General features: G+C 41.1%; 1 protein-coding gene and 1 long non-coding RNA gene across 6 annotated transcripts in view; one reads left to right on the plus strand and one right to left on the minus strand.

The window, feature by feature from the left end:
• The first annotated feature begins 936 nt into the window (after nucleotides 1-936).
• Nucleotides 937-9,445, plus strand: LOC133209157 (uncharacterized). Its single transcript, XR_009724618.1, has 2 exons — nucleotides 937-1,000; nucleotides 7,464-9,445. It is a non-coding gene; the product is annotated as an uncharacterized LOC133209157 (long non-coding RNA).
• Nucleotides 9,446-11,948: 2,503 nt separating this feature from the next.
• RORA (RAR related orphan receptor A) overlaps nucleotides 11,949-22,706 on the minus strand; it is a 344,549-nt gene continuing 333,791 nt past the window's right edge. For all 5 annotated transcript variants that reach the window (XM_061347587.1, XM_061347590.1, XM_061347589.1 and 2 more), the window contains 7 exons: nucleotides 22,232-22,627; nucleotides 19,312-19,433; nucleotides 18,027-18,159; nucleotides 17,165-17,272; nucleotides 15,789-15,899; nucleotides 14,363-14,475; nucleotides 11,949-13,058 (listed from right to left, as the gene is read on the minus strand). In XM_061347587.1, coding sequence (XP_061203571.1) covers nucleotides 12,894-13,058; nucleotides 14,363-14,475; nucleotides 15,789-15,899; nucleotides 17,165-17,272; nucleotides 18,027-18,159; nucleotides 19,312-19,433; nucleotides 22,232-22,627 — 1,148 coding nt within the window. In that variant the 3' untranslated portion in view covers nucleotides 11,949-12,893. The remainder of the gene's footprint in view (nucleotides 13,059-14,362; nucleotides 14,476-15,788; nucleotides 15,900-17,164; nucleotides 17,273-18,026; nucleotides 18,160-19,311; nucleotides 19,434-22,231; nucleotides 22,628-22,706) is intronic.

A 22,706-nucleotide genomic window follows, 5' to 3' on the forward strand; every position in this document is an offset into this window, starting at 1 on the left:
GCTAGATCTGGCGAGAGGAATTCTGATGGAGATACAATGCTTTCAGGTGCTCATTAATCAAAACCAAACATTGGGCTGAACTTCTGTGACAACAGCATTGTTTTCAAATTTTCAGAAAGGCGAAAAACTTTGTCTTCTACAGAGACCTTACTAATTGTTTTAAATACAGCCCTTCCAGTGTACAGGATTTACACGATGCCAGTCTTCCCAAACTATTCTGAAAGGTGTAAGGAAAGATTTGTCTTCCTCATGAATAAACTAACTCAAAACCAACTCACTTCTCTAGGCTTAAACAGCCAAACTACTATAGGAAAAGCCTGTGCAGGGCTTTTCGTATTAAAACCACAACAACGTCGCAACCCCAACCCCATACTGTGGGTACGCATTACTTAACCACCTCTCATTTCAGACCGTCCATAAGCGTGCAAGCCAAGCCTCCTCATGGAAAGAACGGACACTTCTACTGCCCCTCAGCGCAAGACACACAGACCTCCTTCCCGCCCTCCCTCAGCGACGAGGCGGAGCCAGCCGGGCGCATGCGGGTTGCCGTGGGGCGTTCTCCCGGAGGGCAGCGCGGGACGAGGGGCAGCCTGTCCCGGGCCCTGCTCTTCAGCGGCGCCCCGCAGGGTTAGGGCCGAAGGGGCAAACGTACTCACCAGGTCAGCAGCTGCGCTTTAGCCGCCATGTTGGCGGAGTAATTGCCGGGTCCTCAGCCCTCTCCCGCGCGAGCTTGCCTCACTGCACTGGCCAATCAGCGCAGAGAGCTCGCGGGATCAGGTGTCCTCAGCCAGCCAATGGCAACGCGGGATCGAGCCGCTGCTGCTGAGAGGCTGCGGCGGCCATCTTGTGGCAGGCGGTAGCCGTGGTGGGTGGTCCGTGCCGGTGCCGGACCCGGCCGCGTCCGGTCTCTTCTTGCCGGGAGGTGAGCGTGCCTGGGGCCTTTCCGCGCTGTGGGCTCCGCTCCGACCTCACGTTCTTCGCTAAGGTGTTCCCTGACCAGGTGTTTGGTGCCTCGAGAGGCAGTTCGTACCTTGGGTGTGCCGGGTGGCTTCTCCCTCAGGGGCGCTGGGCCGTGCGTGAGAGGGCTGACGTGCCCCGCGGAGGTCGCTGCCTTTGTCAGCTTCCCTCCTCTCCTGAGCTTCCCGTCTGGCTGCCTAACTGTAGGCAGAGCCCCAACCCCGTAACTGATGATCAGGCTTCCCAGTGTGGTGAAATGTGGAATTCAAATATTCTCGGTAGGTTTGGGTGACGGAAACTCACGCGTGTTACAGGAAAAGGTGATTCCCTGCACATGTCCATAGTTGGAACATTAAGAGGGAAGTTGAGTGGCATGAAGTGATCAAAGCATTCACAGCACCTAATCTGGCAACAAACTCTGGGCATTATATACAAATACATAAAAGATACTGAGATGATTCAGAATGCCATCTAAACCCACCCGCAAAGGTTGCTTGCAGATCAGTTTTAAGGACATTGTTTTGATGTAAATTCTGGACTTTTTTGGTTTGTGTATCTCTTGAGAAGTGGAAGGATTTATCCTTGTTGGATCCACTCCAGTTCTGGAAGTATCATTGTATAGAGCAATCTTCAAAACTGCTGCTACGTAGGGTAGCCGTTATGTAGCCTAAAGATTAGAAGACTGGTTTTGAATGTGTCAGGTTAAGTCCTACTTCAGCCTGCATATCTCTCTTTTAATGGTGCTGCTTCCCAGATGTGATCCCTTTAGTTCCATGACATAAACATGAACATCAGGAAACACTTTTTCATTATGATGGTAATCGAGCACTGGCACAGGTTGCCCAGGGAAGTTGTGGAGTTGCCATCATTGGAGGATAACTCAAAAGCTGTCTGAATATGGTTCTGAGCAAGTGGCTGTAGGTGGCCCTGCTTGTGGCCTCTGGAGGTCCCTGCCAACCTCAGCCATTCTGTGAAATAGTCAGGGGTCCAAACTGCCACCTCCTAACCTGCAGTTTAGTTTTCTTTAAGGGTGGCCATGGGAGCCCTCTGTTTGTCTCCTGCATTTTACACTGAACATGAATAGTTGTTGCCTAACCTGTATCTTGGTGATTAGAATCTCACCTTTGAGTAGAAAGATTGGGCAGGAATGATGTCCAGAGGATGAGAAAAATGAACTTGGATTTTCGTGTCTCAGAGACTGCTTTAGTCATGGAGCTGCTGTAGAACTAACTTCTGTAGCATTACTTGATGCTACAGTTCTAAGAACACAAACATTTCCACTATTGTTTGGGGGTTTTTTTTGTATGTATGATCTGTAGGTGAAGGCTGCTCCCAGATACAGGGCTTCAAAGATTAATGTCAATAGGTATTTCTGGATCATGGACAGGCATATAAATACTGAGCTGTTCAAACTCTGTCAAGATGGAAACATTTCTGGGTAGGTGCAAAAGTAGAATCTTTCATGTCTGAAGAATTAAGTTTGCTGCTGACATTCGGGTGCTCCCAAAGTTAGCACAGCAGAGGGGAGTTGCCACTTTGAATTTTGATGCCTAAGTTGTATTAAAACCTCAATTTTGATACCCAGATCCTGATTTAGAGCTAACCCATAGCGCTATTTCCAGAGTCACTGGGAGGGCCTTAAGCCAGGCTTCTTCTGTCTTGTACTCTGCACTGAACTGTGATTTCTAACAGGAAGACACCTTTAAGGACAGGGAAGCTAGACTGATCCACACTCCCTGCGAGGAACTGTAAAATGCTTGTTGGCCAAAATGGGAGCTTACATGGTGCTTGGGAATTGTCTTGTTTCCCTGCTGCCAAACATTATGTGATGTATGTCCTGAAGAGCTCTACGTGCTTGGTAGCATAGCCTAATTTTGTAACTGTTCATTCCTTAAGGAATAAGCCTGAGAAACTACAATTTGGAAAACCAAACCAGATGCTACTGACAAAAAATTAAGACAGATTTTTTTTCCATTAGAAGCTGAAGTTTTATTACAGGATAACAGTACATAAAGCACATCTAAAATCGATGTGTTCAATGCACTTAATAAAGGTAATGTAATATTAAAGGTACAGTTTCTAAGTACAATGTAACAACATTCATATTAGAATGAAAATTGGAGTATTTAAAAGACAACATTAAATCTCTTATTTTTACAGTCATATTTACAAAATGAATCAAAATACTTTTTTCGGGACTGAGTAAAATAACAAACTTGAATATAAGCAGGTTATTGTAGGAGTGAGTTGGACAGGTCCATGAAAGTGAGAAGTGAAGTGACTGGGTAAAGATCATTAGCAAAGGTTTAGTACAATACCACTTTAGTATTCCTCTTGATGGCTTCGATTTTATGTGGCTAAAAAAGGAATTTGTACATACTGTACACATAACAGACAGCATATATTTACATGTACAGTATAATTGCATTTCAGCTTATGTGTATTTACAGAAATTTTGAGCATATCACTCAACGAGGTTTTTGAAGTCTATGTGCTTAATCTTCAAACTGATGTGTATTTGTAATCAGCATTTATTCTGGTCTCGTTACATTGAACATTTAGTAAACAGGGAGAATATATATTTTAACCAAATAGTTTTGCATAAATATATCAAACTATTAAAACAGTAGGGAGAACGTGTTCCTGGCATTACGTGGAGGTTGGTACATACAAATTTAAGAGCGAGTCCTTTTCTCTTGGAAAATATCAAAAGGTGACTTAAATCAACAGCAAGGGAAAATAAAATTGTCATGGCTTATATTTAAATAAGATTGTAGCTTCAAGAGGTTTTTATAATTGTCCTGATAGTGTTTGCAGTTAAACATTCCACTTATGAAAATATACCCATGGTGCGGTAAAGTTTGTATTTATTTTTAGGACAACAGTATGTTTGCTGTTAAAAAAAAATTATTTATATATATATATTCCTTGGATTGAGGGTATAAAAGCAGTGCATGGAAGCCAAGAACCATGGCTTTAAAATTCACTACCTTCTATTATCAAAAAGTGCAGTAAACAGAAACATTGTATTTAATAAATTGCTCAAAAATCTTTGCTAAAGATCTTATAAATTCAGTAATATTACAGAAAAAATCTAATAAATATTTAAAAGGTTAATTACCTCCATAGTTAGATATTTGATATCCATGAGTTTTTAAGAATTATCATGAAAACAGTATCTTAGAATGAAAGGAACAGGGGACAGGAGTACTTTTAAGGGTACATGACTATGTAAATTAAGGTATACATAAAAAATAAAAACAAAACCCCCAGACCTGACAAAACGTTGCAAATTCCACTTCTTAATTAGCTGTAGGTGCTAATGGCTGTCCTGGGATGCGTATGCCTGGTTCAGAAAGCATATCCAAGGACTGAATTTAGCCATCCATCTATGATGGAAGATGTACAGAACATTCCTATTTACAGTAACTGGAGTTAAGTGTGTCAGCATGGCCTAGTAACATCCGCATTTGAGTGTATACAGATCCTATTTAAAGTGAAGAGGGAGGAAGGCACCCAGCAGAATAACATCTATAAATACCAGATGCAACAACAGGATAGAATTCTCCCCAAAAGCCAAATAACTACCTCCCTTTCAGACAGACAACATATTGCAATTACTTTATACTGGCAGATTAGATGTTTTTCTTTTTTTCTGATACAATACAGACAGACTGTTTTAGTGATCAAAAGGATAACAAGCTGGACAGAACATTTTTAATAACGTTAATAATTAATAATGTTAATAATGTAGAAAAAAATTCTACATTTGATATCAAGTATCTGTACCAGTGAAGTAATTTTCTCCTTATTAAATATACTATAGAATAATTTATATAATGACACTATGCATTTAAAGAGAAAATCATGTCCCAAATCTTGTACTCTGATACAGGTACTTGTTGGGCATATGTTGGTGTATATATATATATACACAAATATATATATTTATATATAGTTATACTCAGTGAAATTAACAAGACCCAAAGGTGGTATTGTCTAGGAATAAAAGGGGTTTGTTTGCTTTTGTTCACAAAAGTAACTTATCTAGCACCACACATCAGAAAAACACAAAAATAGCACACTCTAGTTCTAAACAGCTATGTCTAAAATAGATTATATAGTAAAACAGATATTATACAGCATAATGTGGTATTTGATAAACAGATAAATATTTGCACTGTGTAGGCTGTTTATAGTATAACTTTATCTATACAGAATGAAAGCAAAAAGTTAACTGTATAGAGGTGAGCAGAACAACATTAAATATTATGACTCCAAAGCAGAGACGAAGTTAGAGTTGAAAGAATAGAGCAAGATAAAATGTTTACAGGCCATTACAAGTCCTTAAATTAGTAGTAAAATAAGGAATCAATTGCTCAAGTTTAAGAAAGCAGTAAACAAGAGATTGCATTTACATGCAGATGTCTAAAACTTGTATTTCTTTTAAATCTATGCACAAAAAGTCATTTGTTTTTATTGCTTGACATTCAGTTATGGCTAGAGTATTTTTAACCTTTTTTTTTTGTACTTTGGAAACAAGAATATTGTTAAAGGTGCCATAAAAATGGACAACATTGAAAACAGTTTGCAAAGAAACCACCTAACACTGCAGTTCTTTATACATTTTAAAAAGCCTTGTCTGGGGTTTGTCATACGTTAAATATATTTATTCTGGGAAAATACATTGTAGCTTGAAGCCTCCCATTGGCCCAAACATCCAATACAAAAACACATCTCCAGAAAAGGAGCAGGCAGACAATACAGGTACATATAAAGAAGCAGCCAGTTAATGTCCTAATAGTTCAAATATTCACCACTGTTATGTAGCTTGTTTCTAAATCAATGTAGAAATGAGGAACATTTTGGATTTAGAAAGGTGTACAGTACGTATGCCTTTTTGTGAAATAAAATTCACTGTATTGCTTATGAATTCTCTGCATTAGATATAGATAGCATTACAGATTGCAAGTTCCTGTAAAGTTTGTGCATCTACATTAAGACTTTGTGGGGTAATTTAGGGTAGTGTTTCTCAAACCGAAAGTCACAACCTTTTGAAAGTTGCCGAAGTGTTTAGATTATTATCAAAACACTGTGTCAGGCAAGTGTAGCTCGGCTCTAGGTGAAGTGCAGCAGCTTGGTTCTCCAGTGCAGAGCCTGTGGTGGTGCTGGCTGCAGACAAGTGGAACTCATCCCACTGGCTGGATGCAGCTCAGGCCCCCCCCAGACTGGAGGAGCTGGCTCTTGGCTGCAAGCACCAAGCATTTGCAATGGCCGTGATGTTGGTAAGTACTAGCAGCCACTCAGTTCCTCCAGCTAGGAAATGCCGCCAGTAATTACAGCTGGTTCGCACTCCCTGCCCAGAAAAAGTTAATTCCAACACAGAGCCCCATGAAGAAGTAGAGCTCAGAAGGACTGTGCTTTCAGAAACCTTGAGAAACACTGACTTACAGGAAAACAAAAATACAAAGGACATATGAACACCAAAACCATGCAGATGTTAACAGAAAGGTGTGATGCCACGTGTCAAGTTGAAGAACTTGACTGTGAAATTCAGCTTGAACAAGTAATAAGATTATGAGGGAAGACATACAAGTGAATATTGTGGCACAAGAAATTAATCTACGCATATTATCTGAAGCCTTTATCATGTTTTGTGTCTTTTTTGGATAGCCTACTTATTGCTATGAAGTTATTGCTATATTCTACCAATGATAAAGGCAAGAAAAAAAAGTTAACCAGCAACATTACATATGCAAAAGGTAGAATACAGCTTCTATTTTGATGTTACAATTCTATTTAGTACCTGAATAAAGTTCCAAAGATAGACCATGTATTATCCTAAATCTTACATATTTTTCCCCTCAAGTCCAGTGACTCAGCATTATTTAGCGAGCTATTATCACAGTACTAGGATTAAAGCACATACTGCAATGATTTTAAAATAAATATTCATTTAAGTTTTAAACTTCTCTTTTTGCTGTGGTATTTGGTATCTGTATGCATTTGCCCTCATTTCCACCAAATGATTTACTGACAGGAATACTTAAGTATAAACAAAATAGGAGGCTAATATTAAAATCTATTCATGGGTGAAACTTTTAAAGTAATAAATATTAGTATTAATAATGAAAAAAAAAATCAAATACTTATCTTTCTCCAGCTAAGGAAAGGTGTTCTGTTCAATCTGAATCAGCTAGCACAGGCAGAATGTCATATACTGAATACTCAAGAGAAAATTGTGTTTTATTTTTGGATATTGGATAGTAAATGCTGTTTCTGACATTTATATAAATAATCATATTTACATTGGCAAGTTTAGGAATGCGTAGAGAAAAAAAAACCCACCACATTGTTTGCACAGCTTATACTGGGCAACCAGGTTTTGTTCATCAAGTATACATTGGGGAATGTCTGTGCCAATCCCAAAGCAGCTATAACCCCACTACATAGTTAAAACGTCTCACAGATTGTACATACTAACAGTCTGTTTAATTGATACGCAGGTATGTAAAGAAGAGGTGCTACTGTGAATCAGCAACAGGAATTTTCCCTGCTGAAGCTGCCAGAACACCCACTGATCCAAGAGGTTGTATTTGCTAAGCAGTTGTCTGCCTCGGAAGGCCAAGCCAAGCTAAACTTGACTGTCAGCTTGCAAAGCCGTAAGAAAAAATTCCCTATCTATTAAGCAACCTAAAATAAACAACTGGAAGCCATATATCCAGTGAAAAACCCTCAATAACTTAAGAAACTGGAGAACTGATGCTTTTTGCAAGCAGACAGGTTTGATGAGAAATTCACTCTCTTCCCAATTTAACAAAAGTCTGGAAATCTTGCTCTTGCTGTTTGCATTTGCTTATTCACTTTTCTACTTGCATTTTCAAAACATGTGAAGCCATAAACCAAGCCTAACTGGGTCAGGCTTCCCAAATCCTAGAATTTGGCACTTGGAGACTTCCTAGACATTGCTGGGTTTTATGCCATTTTCATCACTTGGCATTGCTGTATTTGATGCACTAGGTGTGAAAATGTCTTCAGCCTCAGTGTTTCTTTCCGGTCAGTTTTTTTGCTTTACCATGAATCATAAGTGACACTGACAGTGTCTGCAGTGCTGTTCTTTTATTCCTGCAGATCTAGGTTCCCTTTTATGTGACTTCATTGCCGAAACCTCATCATCCCCTTTACATTCTTATTGCACTATCATAAAATGATTTGTTTTCTTTGACAGTAATTTAAATACTGAAACCTCATTTTCTACTCCAAAACACTGAAATTCATCTGGAAAAAGAGTCCTGTCATTATAAAAATGTCTCGAGGGTATTGAAATTAATTTCAGTCATTCATTTAAGGGTCAGCATCGATTTGTTTTCTAAAATATAACTACAAAACCTTTGCACTGTTTGGAGTACCTTTGTTTCGAACAAAACAGACCTAGGAGCAGCTCTGCTGCAAAACCGAGTAAGGGAATGAGGCACGCATAGAGCAGTTAGTTGAAAAGAAAAATATCCAGTTCTCTTGTGCCTGGGGGGAGGGAGAAGGGAAAAAATATCAGTATTTTTTAACACATAATTTGTTCCACCAGTAGTACTGGCCACCCTGTTGAAGAGCTTTATAAGATCCCTGAGCACATTAGTTTCTGACTTTTAACCCCAGCTCCAAAATAATAGGGCTTTCTGTTGTTGATAGCGAGATGGATTGTCATTCACAGTTAAGTCAATCATAAGGTGCTTAGCTATTTACCCTTTGTCACCAATCAGCACAAAGAACTGTCAGAAAATAGCTTTTATTTCTCTTTTTTTTTAAATAATAAAAGGGCACAAATTTTAAACAATGTTTTGTGACAGTGGTTTAGGATTATTATCTGGCTGCCCCTCAACAACAGACAAGTGATTCAGTCGACATTCCTTAGGAAAAAAAGGCAAAAAAAAAAAAAAAGAAGAAAAATCCTGTACAAATATGTATTTTTCCCTGAGGGATCAAGGTTACACCCGCAAGTGCTCTATGTACATATTGCACTGTAGAGGAATGAAGAACATGTGCAAAAAAAGCAACAATGATTGAAGCTTACTAATCAAACCATTTAATCGTGACCGCTATGTCAGCTTGCATTTTGGAATGTCGGAACACAGCTATTCCTTTAGGCTAGAATGTAAAAACAATGAGAAAACAAAAAAAGAAAGAAAAACACACCTCTACTATGGCACATTCAATGAAATAAAAAGTTTTTCAAAGACAAATAGACAAATTCCATCAAGAAAATAATACAAAGTTCGTTCGTTTGTGTTTTTTTTTGTTTTTTAGAAAAATTACATTACTTTCTTTCATTGTTTCACATTACAAAATTTTTTCTTGTTTACACAAATCACATTTTATTGCAGGAATATTTCAAGTGCCATCAAACATTTATAGAAGGGTTAAAAAAATAGAAGTCTCTCTAAAGTGGTCCAGACAAGGCTTTGTATAGAATAAATCTTTTTTCCACCTTCTATTTTGACTTAAGTATTTTTAATACATTTTCTTTATTCCATTGACACGTAACAGCCTAGAAGCAGGCACTCACCCGTACCACACGTCCATCCACGTGCGCACACAGAGGTACTCACACACACACACAAGCACACGCACACACAGAGGTGCACATACACACACAGATATCTTGGTATCCACACTAAGATAGGTAAGCTTTAATAAAGAACAACCAAACTTAAAACCAGCCTCCCTTTTCACCTAATCCCATTGTTTTTAAAACACCAAGCAATGCTGGAGATGTTGGAGTACACTGGGGTGGTTCAAAGGACAGCACAGTGCAGTCTCTCTTTCGTAGAAAGCCAGAAAACAGCTTTGTGGACAGATGTAGCACCCAAGGAAAACCTGTTTTTCACTTTTAGGAACAGATCATTCAAAAAATAATCTTCAGCTGTCCTCATGTTTTTGTTTGTAGTGAGCTGTGCAGACTATGGAAGGACTCGTGAATACCCACTGGTTCCAACTATGGCGGTTGGCAGCAGTAGGAAAGCAGAGTTACCTGGGGTGTGTATGCACAGCCTGATTTAACACCTTGCCAGTACACAGGAGCTCCCACGGACAAAAGTGACAGCACTTTCTGGCCTAGCAGAATATGTCACAAGCTGCTTTCAGATGCAAAAGGCTTTCAGCTAAGGCCCTGTTGAGCCTTTTTTTATGGTCATGGTGTTTATTAGTAAGGTCTCAAAAAATCTGTGTTGTCAGTGACTTACAGGTGTAAATATGCTGAACTAGATACCAAACAAAGCCACTGGCACCTAGCTGCCTGGCAAAGTACTAATACTCATCGGGAAAAGGTAAGAAAAGGATGCGACTGAAAATTAATCCCCAGATATCTTGCCTGATAGTCTACTTATTGTCAGAAGTAGGAGTTGTCTCAGTCTCTAAAGTATAGGCCTTACTTCATTATTCATTAGTTGACACTGAAATTAAGTTTAGTTGATCTTTACAGGACTAGCACCTAAGGCTGGTCACATTCAGAAAACATTTGTTAGTTAAAAGGGTATCTTTAAAAACAGGAACACATGTTAGAATGCAAGTACTGTATCATGTCAGTTACTCCAGTAAAGTAAACAATGCTGCTAGGACCAAGGTTTCAGAGGGACTGGGGCATGGCTGTACTGGCTGTGCGCTGCCGCTGTGGCAGTAGGCAGCATGGAGCAGGAAAAGCACACCCCTGTGGGCTCTTCCCACAAGCACTCTCATGGCTCCATCCCAGTGCTCCTGGAGGTGCAGGTGTTCCCCTCCCACACTACAGGGGCATACTGCTTTAAAGGGGAAATATGGGCTGCTCATTTCCCCTCCTTTCAAACTGCAGAGGTGAGCAATAGCTGTAAGCTTCCCTGATGTGGCAGACTGTGGCATTTTTAACAGGCATGATGGCTAAATGCCTCAATTTGATCCCACAGGAAGCATGTTCAGATCATAGAGTAAACCTCTGTTTTGTTTATAGTAGCCCACTGACCTAATCCTCCTTTTAAAAATAGGCTTCAGAGTGGTTCTGTTCACTTCTGTTACCTAACAACTACACTAAATGTAAGAAATCAAACCCATTGAGCACATTCTGTCTCATTCCTTACTGGTTTTTAAAGCTCCTGGGTTTTTTTTTAATACATACTTCATCAAGAACTTAATTTGTATTGACCTCTAACGCATCCAGTTACACATCTATCTCATCCAAACCAACGACACACCTCTGGCTCAGCCAGTCCCAGTGTATTTTGTGATGTCAGTTACTGTGGATCTGCCTTCAGAACTAGGTTTACTTGCCACATCTGCTTGGAGAGAGTATTCTTCCTAAAGGGAAGGATAATTGTCAATAATAAGGACTGGTAAAGACTGCAAGATTCAGCTTACTGGTTGGTTATGCAATATGGGAATCAAAATTCCAGAATTACAGAATGCAGATCTATAATAGTAACAATTTCCTGGCATTACACAGAGTACAACCAAACTGTGTGCCTTTACTTTGTTAGTCTGTCCTCATCTGATAAACTTTAAAGTGCATATTTTAAATAAGACCAATGGGCTTCTCTGGTCAGCTGCCTGAAACTGCACTGCTGAGAGCTAGAACAGGGGTCAAACTATGAATTTTGACTTCTGTGGATTTTGATAGGCTGGAGTGTGGAGTCTGAATGCATTGTTTACAATATGGAGTACAAGGTATGTAAAATTATATATAAAAATTACTTTTCTACATACACATCATATACACATACTTTTACTGTAGATACAGACTTGAGTAACTACCTTCAAACCTGGATTGACGGTGGGCAGAAATACACTTCAAATAGCCTGATTTCCAAGGGTGTACATTACTGATTTGTAGCTGTTCTGTAATTGCTTTAACTTTGAGCATGGAAGCTCAGCACCTTTGAAAATGAGGCGTTTGACTTGTGCACCTAACTTGGAATTTAGGCATGTCGTTTTAAACATTCAGGTTTGAAAGATCCAAAACTAAAAGTACCTTGAATTTAGCAGCTGAAAAGCTGATTTTAATTCAGAAAATTGTCATTATTTTCAACTATTAAAAAAAAAAGAAGTCTATAACTGTTTCAGGATATGACCAGCCTCTCTTTAAGAGTAACATGGAAAACAGCAGCATAAATACCTCCCAACGTATACGTACTAGTACCTGCCAAACCTTTTTCAGTTAAACTTGAATTTCTGGTGCACATGCAACACAACAATGAACACGCTAGCATTTAATTTAAAGAAAAAGGTGCAAAATGAAAGTGCCTTATCAATTCAACAAGAAAAGCTATACCAGTAACTACATTTTATATTAATTAAAACAATATATAAACAATATCTCTTTTGCTATATATAGTCTTCATGCCCATTTACCCTGTAATATATTATAATGCTATTGTTGCTATTGCTATGGACCCTTTTCATGCCGTTCTGTCTACTGGCAAACAGTGGTAGGTGAAAAAAATCGTCCTTCATGAAACAATGAGCAAGTTGTGCAAACTGATGCTGAAATCTCTGCAATGCACACCAGTCGCTGATTACTAGGTGGACTCTGTTCTGATCAACAAATTGATTGTTCTGTCAAAAGTCTGGGCAGTGAACTACAGGAGAAAACAACCTTCTGACATGAGTACCCTCAGTCTGTGTAAACAGAGGTCAAGGATTGAGAAGCTGAGACAGAAAAAGGGTCCATATTTGTAGGCATAATGGAAATCATATGCATGAGAAAAACAAGTTCAACTTTGTTTCATTGTTTCCCATCCTTCGCCTGACCCCGACCGCCAAGAGATGTGCAGTGTGTTGGCTCCCTAGGTCTGTGCAGGGCCACATAAAGTGTCTTGGTTTTCTTTTTCTTTCTTTTTTTTTTAATTTTAATTTTTTCTTTTCTTTTGTGTTACTGTTTGTACTTCAGACATTCTAGAAGTGCTTAGGTGATACGTTTACCCATCAATTTGCATCGCTGGCTCAAATTCTGAAGTGAACAACTCCTTGTAAAGTGGAGGAAAATGAAGTCGTACAATGTCTGGGTATATTGCTTTAAATGCCATAAGCTTTTCTGTATGTCGTCCACACAGTGCTCTTAAAGTAGACACTTTGCATATTAACTGTAAAAAATGAACAGAAGTCATAGGGTCACATATATGAAACCAGGCCTCGCAGTCTTGCTCTTAAAGTTCTTCCAAACACTTTGAGTTCACTTCAGTTGTTTACCTCAAGAATGACACATCTGGTACACAGTCATGGATGTTTGTTAGGTTGCATTAATCCAAAAAAGGAGGGGGGAGGGGAGGGTTGGGGAGAGAAGGCACTAAACAGCTACTGAAATAATGGACTAATGATAGCTATAAGGTAACCTTTTCGTTATGCTCCTAGGAAAAGGCATCATTTGGTTTCCTCACCTGCCTATCAAACACTGCACTGATACAGAAGTATTTCATGGCTGGATCTTCATTTGCACAGCTTAGCCATTCCCTTGGAAGAAGGCAGTCCTGTCTACTTTTAAACCCACTGTGAACATTGTGGAGGGAATGCAGATTAGGCTTTTTTAACTTATGACGAATCAGGTGAAAAGGAACAGACCAGGAAAATCTGTACTTCAACACTATCGCTAGGGTACTCCCTGAATGGACTGAATACATCCTTGTGTCAAAGCATGTGGAAGAAACTTTCTTCCAGCAAAGGTACCCAGAGTATACAGACATGGAAAAGAATTCCATAAGCTAGGATTTGACATGGGCTGGACCATCCAGCTTCTACTGTAACTAATTCTATGGTGTGAAACTGAGCTTAAGCTTTCTGGCTGTGTATTGCTCCTCCGTAGGGAAGTGCTTATCTTTCCCCAGTTCTTCCTGTTTATGTTTTTTAACATCACACCACTTTTCCATTTTTGAAAAATGACCTACAGATACTTTAGATGAGCACAGCAGTATGTAGGATCTTTTTTCCCCAAGCACCAGTGTTTGGAAGAACTATTGAGAAAAAAGGCTGTGTGGGGAACTTCTCATGGAAGACAGAACAACAAGGTTAGCTTGGGTATTGCATGTTATCACAACTTCATTGTCATGCAGGCAGAGACTTCACAAGGCTTAAGGCATGCATATTGTAGAACCGAAATAGAACTCTGTGGCAGAAATGTTGTGTGGGAGGAGGGTAAAAAACCTTCATTGCTTCTCATGCAGTTCAACATTAAAATACTTGGTTTCAGACTGTTATCAACCTTGTACATTATCATTTCACCTCTTCTAGTTTTTAGTAAATAGTTCCAGCTGAGCACCTTGATTTTAAACAAAGCATTTTGGATTCATAAATAACAAATTAACTGCATAAAACTTTACACCATGCTGAGGACACCCATTCTTAAGTAAGCCTCCTTCTGCAGTCCCATGGTGTGGCACTGTACGGTTCTTACCTTTGTTAGGATTCCATCTTCTCGGTGGTTCTTCTGTAGGACATGCTGAAGCGCTAGCTGGATCTTCTGTTGGAGTTTTTCAATCTTTACTTTCTCCTGAAGCCACGAGCGATCTAAATATAAACGGAGTTAACACCTCGAGTACTGCACACGTCAGTCACAGCACACCAGAAGTACCAAGTCTGTTACAGATTCATCTTTTTTGTTTGCAACTTTCCTTCCACTTGTTCTATACTCTTGCATAGAAAACGAGTTTCAAAATCAATAGGTTTTGGACTGTATTTATTATGGGCATTTCAAATTACTTTTATGAAGTCCTTAATTAGAAGAACACAGTGTGTCAGAGTAAGATTTAGTTATCATTTGCTAACAAGGTCTGTAAAATGCAGGGTATTACAAAATTAAGCTAACAACTTTTTCATGGGAAATGCATAGATCACATAATGAACAAGAGCTGAAGTGGATCTTCTTGCTAAGATTTACAGGGACATACAGAAAAATCAGAAGGAAATATTCAGCTATTAAAACTATCAAAAAAGCTCCTCAACTTCCTCACTGAAAAGCAGTGTTTGCTGTCCATGCTCTGTGGCAAAATTGGGCATTTCTGTGGCTGACATAAGAAGACATGGGGCTAACATGGTTCCACTCTGGCTCACAGCACCAGAGTGCATTTGTGACATTCTCAATAAACCCGCTGTCAATAACAGCCTCTCCCACCACCACTCCTGACCCACTCTGCTGCAGTCTGAAATCAGCCTTTATTTCCTTCGGCGTTAATGCCAGGCACAAACAAACTTTGTGCACTGGTATCTTGTTTCACCTGACCTCATAAGCCCTCCCAGAAGCTGGAGTACTGTGCCTATCTACTTGAGATTATGAGGTTATTTCAGTTATTTCAGGACGGCAGACACAGGCTGCCTTGTGGGGTGACTTGCAGCATTGTCATTCTTGGTGTACCCCATTTCATGATGGTACAATGCTACCTCGGGATCTTTGTTACCACTGTGAAGTGGCAACCCTGCTTTAGAGAGCTGGGGTGGCACTGCAAGCATTCTGTCATGTGCTCGGCAGAATTCTGCTGCAGCTGTAGGCTCTCACAATTGAAAGCTGACCGTATAAACTCAGTGGCTACCTCCTGCCTCTCACCCTGGCTGACCCAGTGGTCACGTTTAAGCTTTCACAAAGAAGCTGAATCCCCAGTGAGGTGAAAACTTGGAAAACAAAGGCTTAGATTAGGATTTCCAATTGAACAAACCTGTGCCTGAATTCATAGTTTTAATGCGTCCATTACAGATTTTGGTCAAGGAGGAGCAACTCAAAAACATGGTGTTTCACACTGCCTGATAGTCTTAACAGCATTGAAAAGCATTAACAGCATAAAAACAACATCCAGCAAATAAACCTAGAGCAAAGCTTTGTCTCTTACCTGCTGACATTAAAACGAATGCAGAGAACAAGGCTATCTCATCTTCTGTCAGGTGCATAGAACATAAACTTTTTCCAAATTCAAACACAAAGCTAATGAAGTCTTCACAACCTGCCAAAAAGAAGGCACAGCTCATGCCACATTGTTCAGAACTACTTGAGAGCTACAGACTGTTGACTTATTCTGATGGAGGTGAAACAAAGAGGTAAAATACTTTCTAGGGGAATGGTCTTCTCGCTAAGGACCATGAAGCAGTGGTAGTGAGGTCTCTCTCCCGCATGCCTGAGCTTATGCCATTTCCCCAAGTCCCCAGCTCCCACACATGGCAGCTGGGATTACAAAGGCTCGGCATGCTGCATCTGCTCCACATTTGGTTCTTCTGGGGTAATTACGGATACAACCCAAGCCATTTTAAAGCTCAGAATTGTTTTAGCTTTCTTTCTGTTCCTAAATGGAACTTTCTTATGTCACTATGGACTGGAGGTTCAAAATGTGTACTTGAAAGTAAGACTGCTGAGCACACAGAAGGCGAGGGGAGAGGCATGCAAGGTACATGCAGGAGCAAAGGGAGAAGCCAAAGTCTGAAAGCTTTTCATGCAGAAAAGGAACAGCGTCTCCTGTCACCCATTCTCTTGTTCACACAGGTGTAAGTCAGGTTACTGCTGCTGTTACACATGCTATTAGAAGCTCAGAAAGTGGAGCCCTGCTTTGAAAGGGATTGCAACCTGATGGAAGGCGGGCTCTCCTCTGCTCATCGCAGCCCCAACCCAGCCTAAATGTCTGGATGTAGTTGCTAACAAATGGAAGTTGTTTCACTGGAACCCACATGTGATACTGCATGCTCTGAGTTGCCTGACTCTGACCTTGTACTGTAAAGTGTTTGAGAAAGGCAGAGATTACTGCAGTAATTATGCAGCATCCTCTGCTGCCATATTTTCACTGCCCTCCAACATGGCTTACATCCCAAATCTACACCCAGTGAACTGCAGCCTTTTAAAACTAGCAAAAACATACAGAAATTTCAAATTATGAACTGTAGCTTAATAATAAACCATACATTTACAGTATCTTACCTGCAAATAATTGGACTTTGCACATTACAGAACACTTAATATTTCCAAAGCATTAACATCAGTATATCCAAAATTTGCTTAAAATCTGCTGCCTTTTCCAACACGGTCCATAAAATGTTTCTCTAGCTATGAAATCTGGGCTTCTGCTGTCAACAAGTGTGTCCAAACCGCTCTACCCTGATCTAAGTGTTGAATTACAGCTCCAACAGTCCTTTACTGCTGTTGCAACAAAAAGCAGCTCTCCCCTTGCCTTATTATGTTTATGCTGTTTTTATTAAGATACAACACTTGACAGTTCCTTACCTAAGGACTTGAAAACCTCTGGGCTAGCATACTTGCCATCAAAGTAGACTGTGTTGTTCTGGGAGTCAAAGGCACGGCACATTCTGATGAACACAACCTCTAAAGACCCTAAAACAGAAACAACGTAGGTTTGACTAGTGAGGTTGAGACCTGCTGCAAAAAGCAAGTGAGGCTTCAAAACGTTCCTATGCCCTGTACTCATTCAGTATCAGTCGAATAGGGCGGCAGGTGTCTGGGCAGGGCATAGTTTGATTTGCTTGCAGAATTACAAGAATTCCCATAAACCCCTTTGGAAGTTTTTGTTAAAGCCACTTAATAATAACTAATTTCTGTTTGAGTGATGAAGTCTCTGAAGTCAAAGCAGCTCGCTCAGATTTATGCTGATGAAGCTTTGACAACTTTGTCCAGTATTTGTAAACTGCATTACAACATCTGGCCCAGGACAGACTGGATTTTTACCTTGAAACACTGTTATTCGCTCTTAGTAAGCCAAAATAAAACACTTGATTCCAACTGTTCCATCTTAACACCCTCGTTGCTCCCTTTGTTCATAGTAAAACTGTCACATGTAGACTTGAACTCATTTTACCCAGAGTTACTAAGGAGGTGGATTACTTCACACGAGGACACAAACAATTTGCAAGGTTCTTCCCTTGTATTATTTTAAATGATCATTGTACAACATATGTATATATCAGAGAATCACAGAATGGTTTGTGCTGGAAGGGACCTTAAAGATCACCTAGAGTTGCAACCCCCTGCCACGGGCAGGAACACAGTATTCATATACAGTTCCTGTATACAGGTAACACTTTCCTCAATCAAAACTAATAGAAGCAGACCTTCAAACTGACCCACATACCTGCTTTTAAAAGCACAATTTGATCGTTTTGACACAGTTCCATAAAGCCATCAATGCGTTTGGCAAATTCCACTACATACTGTATAGCTTCTGTTATTTTGACTGCGCATAACTGCCACATTACCTCCCTTTGCTGTTTGAGAGAAAAGAAAAATTGAACAATTACTGATCAAGCTTTGGAAAGCCCATCTGCATCAAGTAAAACCAAGCAAGTTCTCTCCAGCACTCCTGGCTACAGTCTGCTTGTTGGACAATGAGAATTAACCTCCCAGCCAAAGCCTCCTGTGTATGAGTGAACAATGCAAACATCTGAGACTTCTTCAGGGATGTCAGAAGAGATCCAGGTTGGAGTATTTTTATTTCATAAGCTAAAAATATCAAAGTAGAATGATTCCTGCCATTTCAGTGGGAATTCTATCTGCTGCATGAAAAGAGAATGCCAATTTACACCAGCAGTGCATAATCACATCCTTCCTGTCAGCTTTCTGTAGTTTGTACTGAATGTGAACTGTCTGACTAGCTCATGTTCCTAAGGATACATAACGATACACATATCTGAAAGTCATCTTGTTAACAACATGAAGACAGCATGAAAGTAGTGATTTTTTCATGTGCTGGCAATAATTCAGAATGAAATTACCTTACGAGTGGAAAAAATTACATTTTTAAAGGTTAAACATTTTTTGGTGGAAATGACAAACAGGTTCAAGGAACAGTGTGCTTTAGTAGGACAGCTTTCCAGAAGTAGCCAGTTGGCAGGAGTTTGCGATGGAAGCCACGTTTGAAATCCAAAGGTGAATTAAATCTTACAGTGTGTGTCCCCCCCCTTCCCCAGCACAGGACTGCAGCCCCAGTGACAGTGGTGGAGTGGGTCAGGATCACAGCCAGGCTTTGGAGGCTGGAAACCTGCCCAAAGTCTGTCAGCCCTGTAAAATGACACAACTTGGTGGCTTCAGCTTCTGTTGTTGCTGTTGATCCAGGAGATTATCAATGAAAATATTACTATAATGGGGTGTTTAGGATTGAAAACCTGTCTCTGGTTTCTAACCCTTGTTTGTCACAGGCAGACTTTAGGAGCACAGCTCTTCCTGTACCTGTTCTGATCACAAAGGCCAGGATATCCCAGCCATCTTGCTGCTTTGGATGCTAGCACATTATTTTGTTTGAAAACACAAATACATTCCTGACAGTAAATAGAAAGCAGTGAAAAAGTGAATTTTGCAGTGTGTTACGGAAATACCATGCTTTAAAAGCCCCCATGCCACAGCCTGGCATGCTCCTGTACCTTGTTCTGGTAGTTCTCGATTTCTTCCTGCAGGAAGGTCTGCCATGTTATCTGCTGCAGCTCCTCTCGCAAGTACTGGCACGTTTCCATGTGCGACTTGGAAATGTTCTGTGCAAGGTGTTCTAGAGGGAAGAGCACACAGGGACACGCGTGAGCAGCGCCCAGCTGCACCCCAGGGCCGGGGCCGCGCTCGCAGACCCCCGTTGCAGGAGGGCAGGGGGCGAGGCGCTGCTGCTACTGGCAGCGCTTCAGGTGCGGGAGCCGGGGCCGCGTGCTGCTGCCGCACCGCCCGCTAGGGGGCACTCCGCGGCCGCGCACCGAGCACAGGCCGGGTTTGGGTCGAATTCGGGTGGTTTTGTGAATGAATGAACCCCGCTGCGGCTGCGGGGCAAGGCGGCAGCGCCCGGGCGCGTCGCACACGTGGGGCAACACAGGAGTACCTGGGATGGAGCCACCCGGCAGAGAGCCCAGCGAGCACCCCCTCACCGAGCACCCCGCACAGGGCATGGCGCAGCGCTGCCAGCCAGGCACTACAGCTGTAAAAGCCATCTGTGCTTCTTACAACGGGAGCTGTCTCATAAACACACACTGACAGCGAGCACCGTGTGCTGGTGTCAAGCAGGACACTGCCACGTGGAGGGAGGGAAAGTTTCCCTTTTCTCTCACGTCATTAAAAACACAGCTGGAAAATGCACATTAGAGAAGGTCACTAACACCACACTGACGACTCAAGGGCTCTTTTCTCTAGCTTTATAGAGTAGTCCCTCCATTAACTGCCCATGACTTAAAATTTCCATACATTTTAATTCCAAATAAACCATTCTCTGCTGCTACAATTGGTTAAAAGACCCATGAGGCAGATTTATATTCATTAATAAAACTTGATTCCCTAAACCTTTAGGAACCCCACTAAAGGTGTGAATATAATTTAGATATCGGAATTCCACCTTTACCTGGTCTTTCTCTTGTCTACCCTGACTTTCACACCCACCTGTTCTGGTTTAGAGCCCTGCTGGCTTGTCTCCCACAGTGCTGCTGCTGGTGCTTTTGCAGCTTACACCACTGAAAGGAAGGCTTGAAACCAACAAGAATGGTCATGATGCCGAGGGGCTGGAGCTGGGCCTACTGTGAAACTTACTTGGTTTGGTAACAACCAAACCCAGCTCTACAAGTGGAACTGCTGGACCAATCAGCCTGCTTAGTGCACACCTACTGCATCAGTAGTTTGATGTAAGAAACAAACCGAAAAGTCTTTAACATGCAGCTGAGCTAAAATCAGATGATACGTGCTACCTGAGCATCAGCAAGGCAGAGCATCAGGTGGTTTATACTTTGGTTGCCATCACAGCTTTCACGTATTTCAGAGCAAGTTTCTTTTCTTACCAGTTTCTTAAAACATTTGCTCTCACCAGCAGCACCGGACAGCTTTATCCCTGTGCCCTTGTGGGATACAGAGGTGAAATATTACCATGTTACTCACAAGCCTCAGTTCTGTGTTTCAGCACACACCTAATAAACACTTTCATTGAGCAGCCCCACCTTTCTAAATTGAAACCTTAGTCTGGAAGACAAACATTCTCCAAATACTGTTCAGCAGTGTCAGTGCTGGGCACATAAATCACATTTTGTAGGGTCTAAATGTAAGCACTGCGTAAGCAACATGACACACTCATTTCAGGCCAGCAGTCCAAACTCAGCACCTGGTCTGGGAAGGAAAAGCCCTTTCTTTTTTCTGTAGGTTTAATGTAGATCTTTCACTGGCTCCCACAAGAACATTAACAGCCTTCTGACCGAGGCAAAGCTGGTAGCCTTTATCCTCGTGTTTTCTTCCCATTTTTACTTATCTGTAACTGAAATTACTTGAACTCAAGCCAGACACAGTATTTTGTCTGTCACAACAAATCATATTGCAGAGAACAGAAGGACATTAAGAGGAAAGGACATTAGAAGGTGAGGACATTAAAAGGTGATAAACCTTGTCCCTTCCTCTCTGCAAAACTTCTCAAACAAACTAAAACAAGCAAAACATTGTTATCATCCGTTTGTCTCTAATTAAAAAAAAGCTTGCAAAAAGATACATTTAACATGGAACACCTCATTTTCAAACTATTTTTAGGGTTTTATAATGAAATAATTAGCAAAAAGGTTGCTTAAGCAAGCAAAATCAGTTCTAAGCACCTGACTGCTTAGCTAAGTAACAGAATCTTAAAGCCACTTCTGTGCTGGCCTGTTCCAGGCTGCTTATAACCAGTCCACAGAGTGTGCTCTGACTCGAGCCTCAGATGTTGACAAGTCGTGGTTGCAGAATTCAGCCCTAGTGTATCACTCTGGGAAGAACTGACAGTAAAACTTGCTCATTAATGTGGTCGGTGTAAGGGAAATCACCAGAACTTGCTACTTTCTAAGATGTTCTTCAGCATCTGGGGCAAGATTCTTTTTGACCAGTGGTAGGAGAACTGCCTCCAATCACCCTGGTGCTTTGGGTTCATGTTTCCCAGGTACAGGCGGAGAGCAGAAGAAAATCAGCCTCCCGACTTCTCCTTAGAAAATAAGAGTATGAGGTAAGGGAAGAGAGGATAAAATGCTCAAAACCAATCTGCAGCAAAAGGAATGCTCCATTCCTCAGCACTAATCCTGGGCTCACTAATCAGCATTCAAAGGGTTCTGTTACAAGGACTGACACCAAAACCAACGCTCCTAGAGCTGACCAGCCACAAGCTCCCAGGATCTTTAGTCCAGTTCCATAAGGTGTTCACCATGTCCCCCGGGTGAGGGTACTGTGCCCATCACAGGAGGATGCTCACACATGCCCACAGCTCTACCAAAGCAGCATTCTCACTACTGCCTGGCTACATGTGTCACTTCAATCCAAAGGGTTACTATTAAGACAGTTACAACAGAAGCTTTTCTCTCTCATTACCTAATTCTGCCATGGACACAGTTGGAGAGGTCTCCCCATTTGTAAAAGAACAATACGGGAAGAAGCCCGATGCTGGTGTGTAGTCACATATTGGTTCTGGTTTGATTCCATTAATATCAAGACCCGACTGATCTGGAGAAGGCTGTATGTCTAAGTAGAAGCTGCTAACTGCAGAGTCTGCTTTGCTACCTTCAGGGGTATGCCCATCAATGTAATTACTGAGGTCATCATGTAGCTCTGTTAACCCATTGGTGGTGATATTGTATGTTGGTGTTAGTGGTTCTGCCTCTCCTGGTTGCTGCTGGTGATCTCGCTGCTGCTGCTGCATTCGATGCTTCTGCACCTCTGCATACAGGCTGTCCCTCTGCTTCTTTGACATTCGACCAAACTTTACAGCTGAAACACAGACACACAACATGTTACATTGATACAAAACCACTACTGCACTTTCATTGTCTTGGGGCTTTAAATACTA

The sequence above is a fragment of the Neopsephotus bourkii genome, unplaced genomic scaffold (assembly GCF_033783945.1).
Source record: "Neopsephotus bourkii isolate Nb327-2 ecotype Australia unplaced genomic scaffold, CSIRO-AGI_Nbou_v1 NB_318, whole genome shotgun sequence".
Taxonomy (NCBI): Eukaryota; Metazoa; Chordata; class Aves; order Psittaciformes; family Psittacidae; genus Neopsephotus; species Neopsephotus bourkii.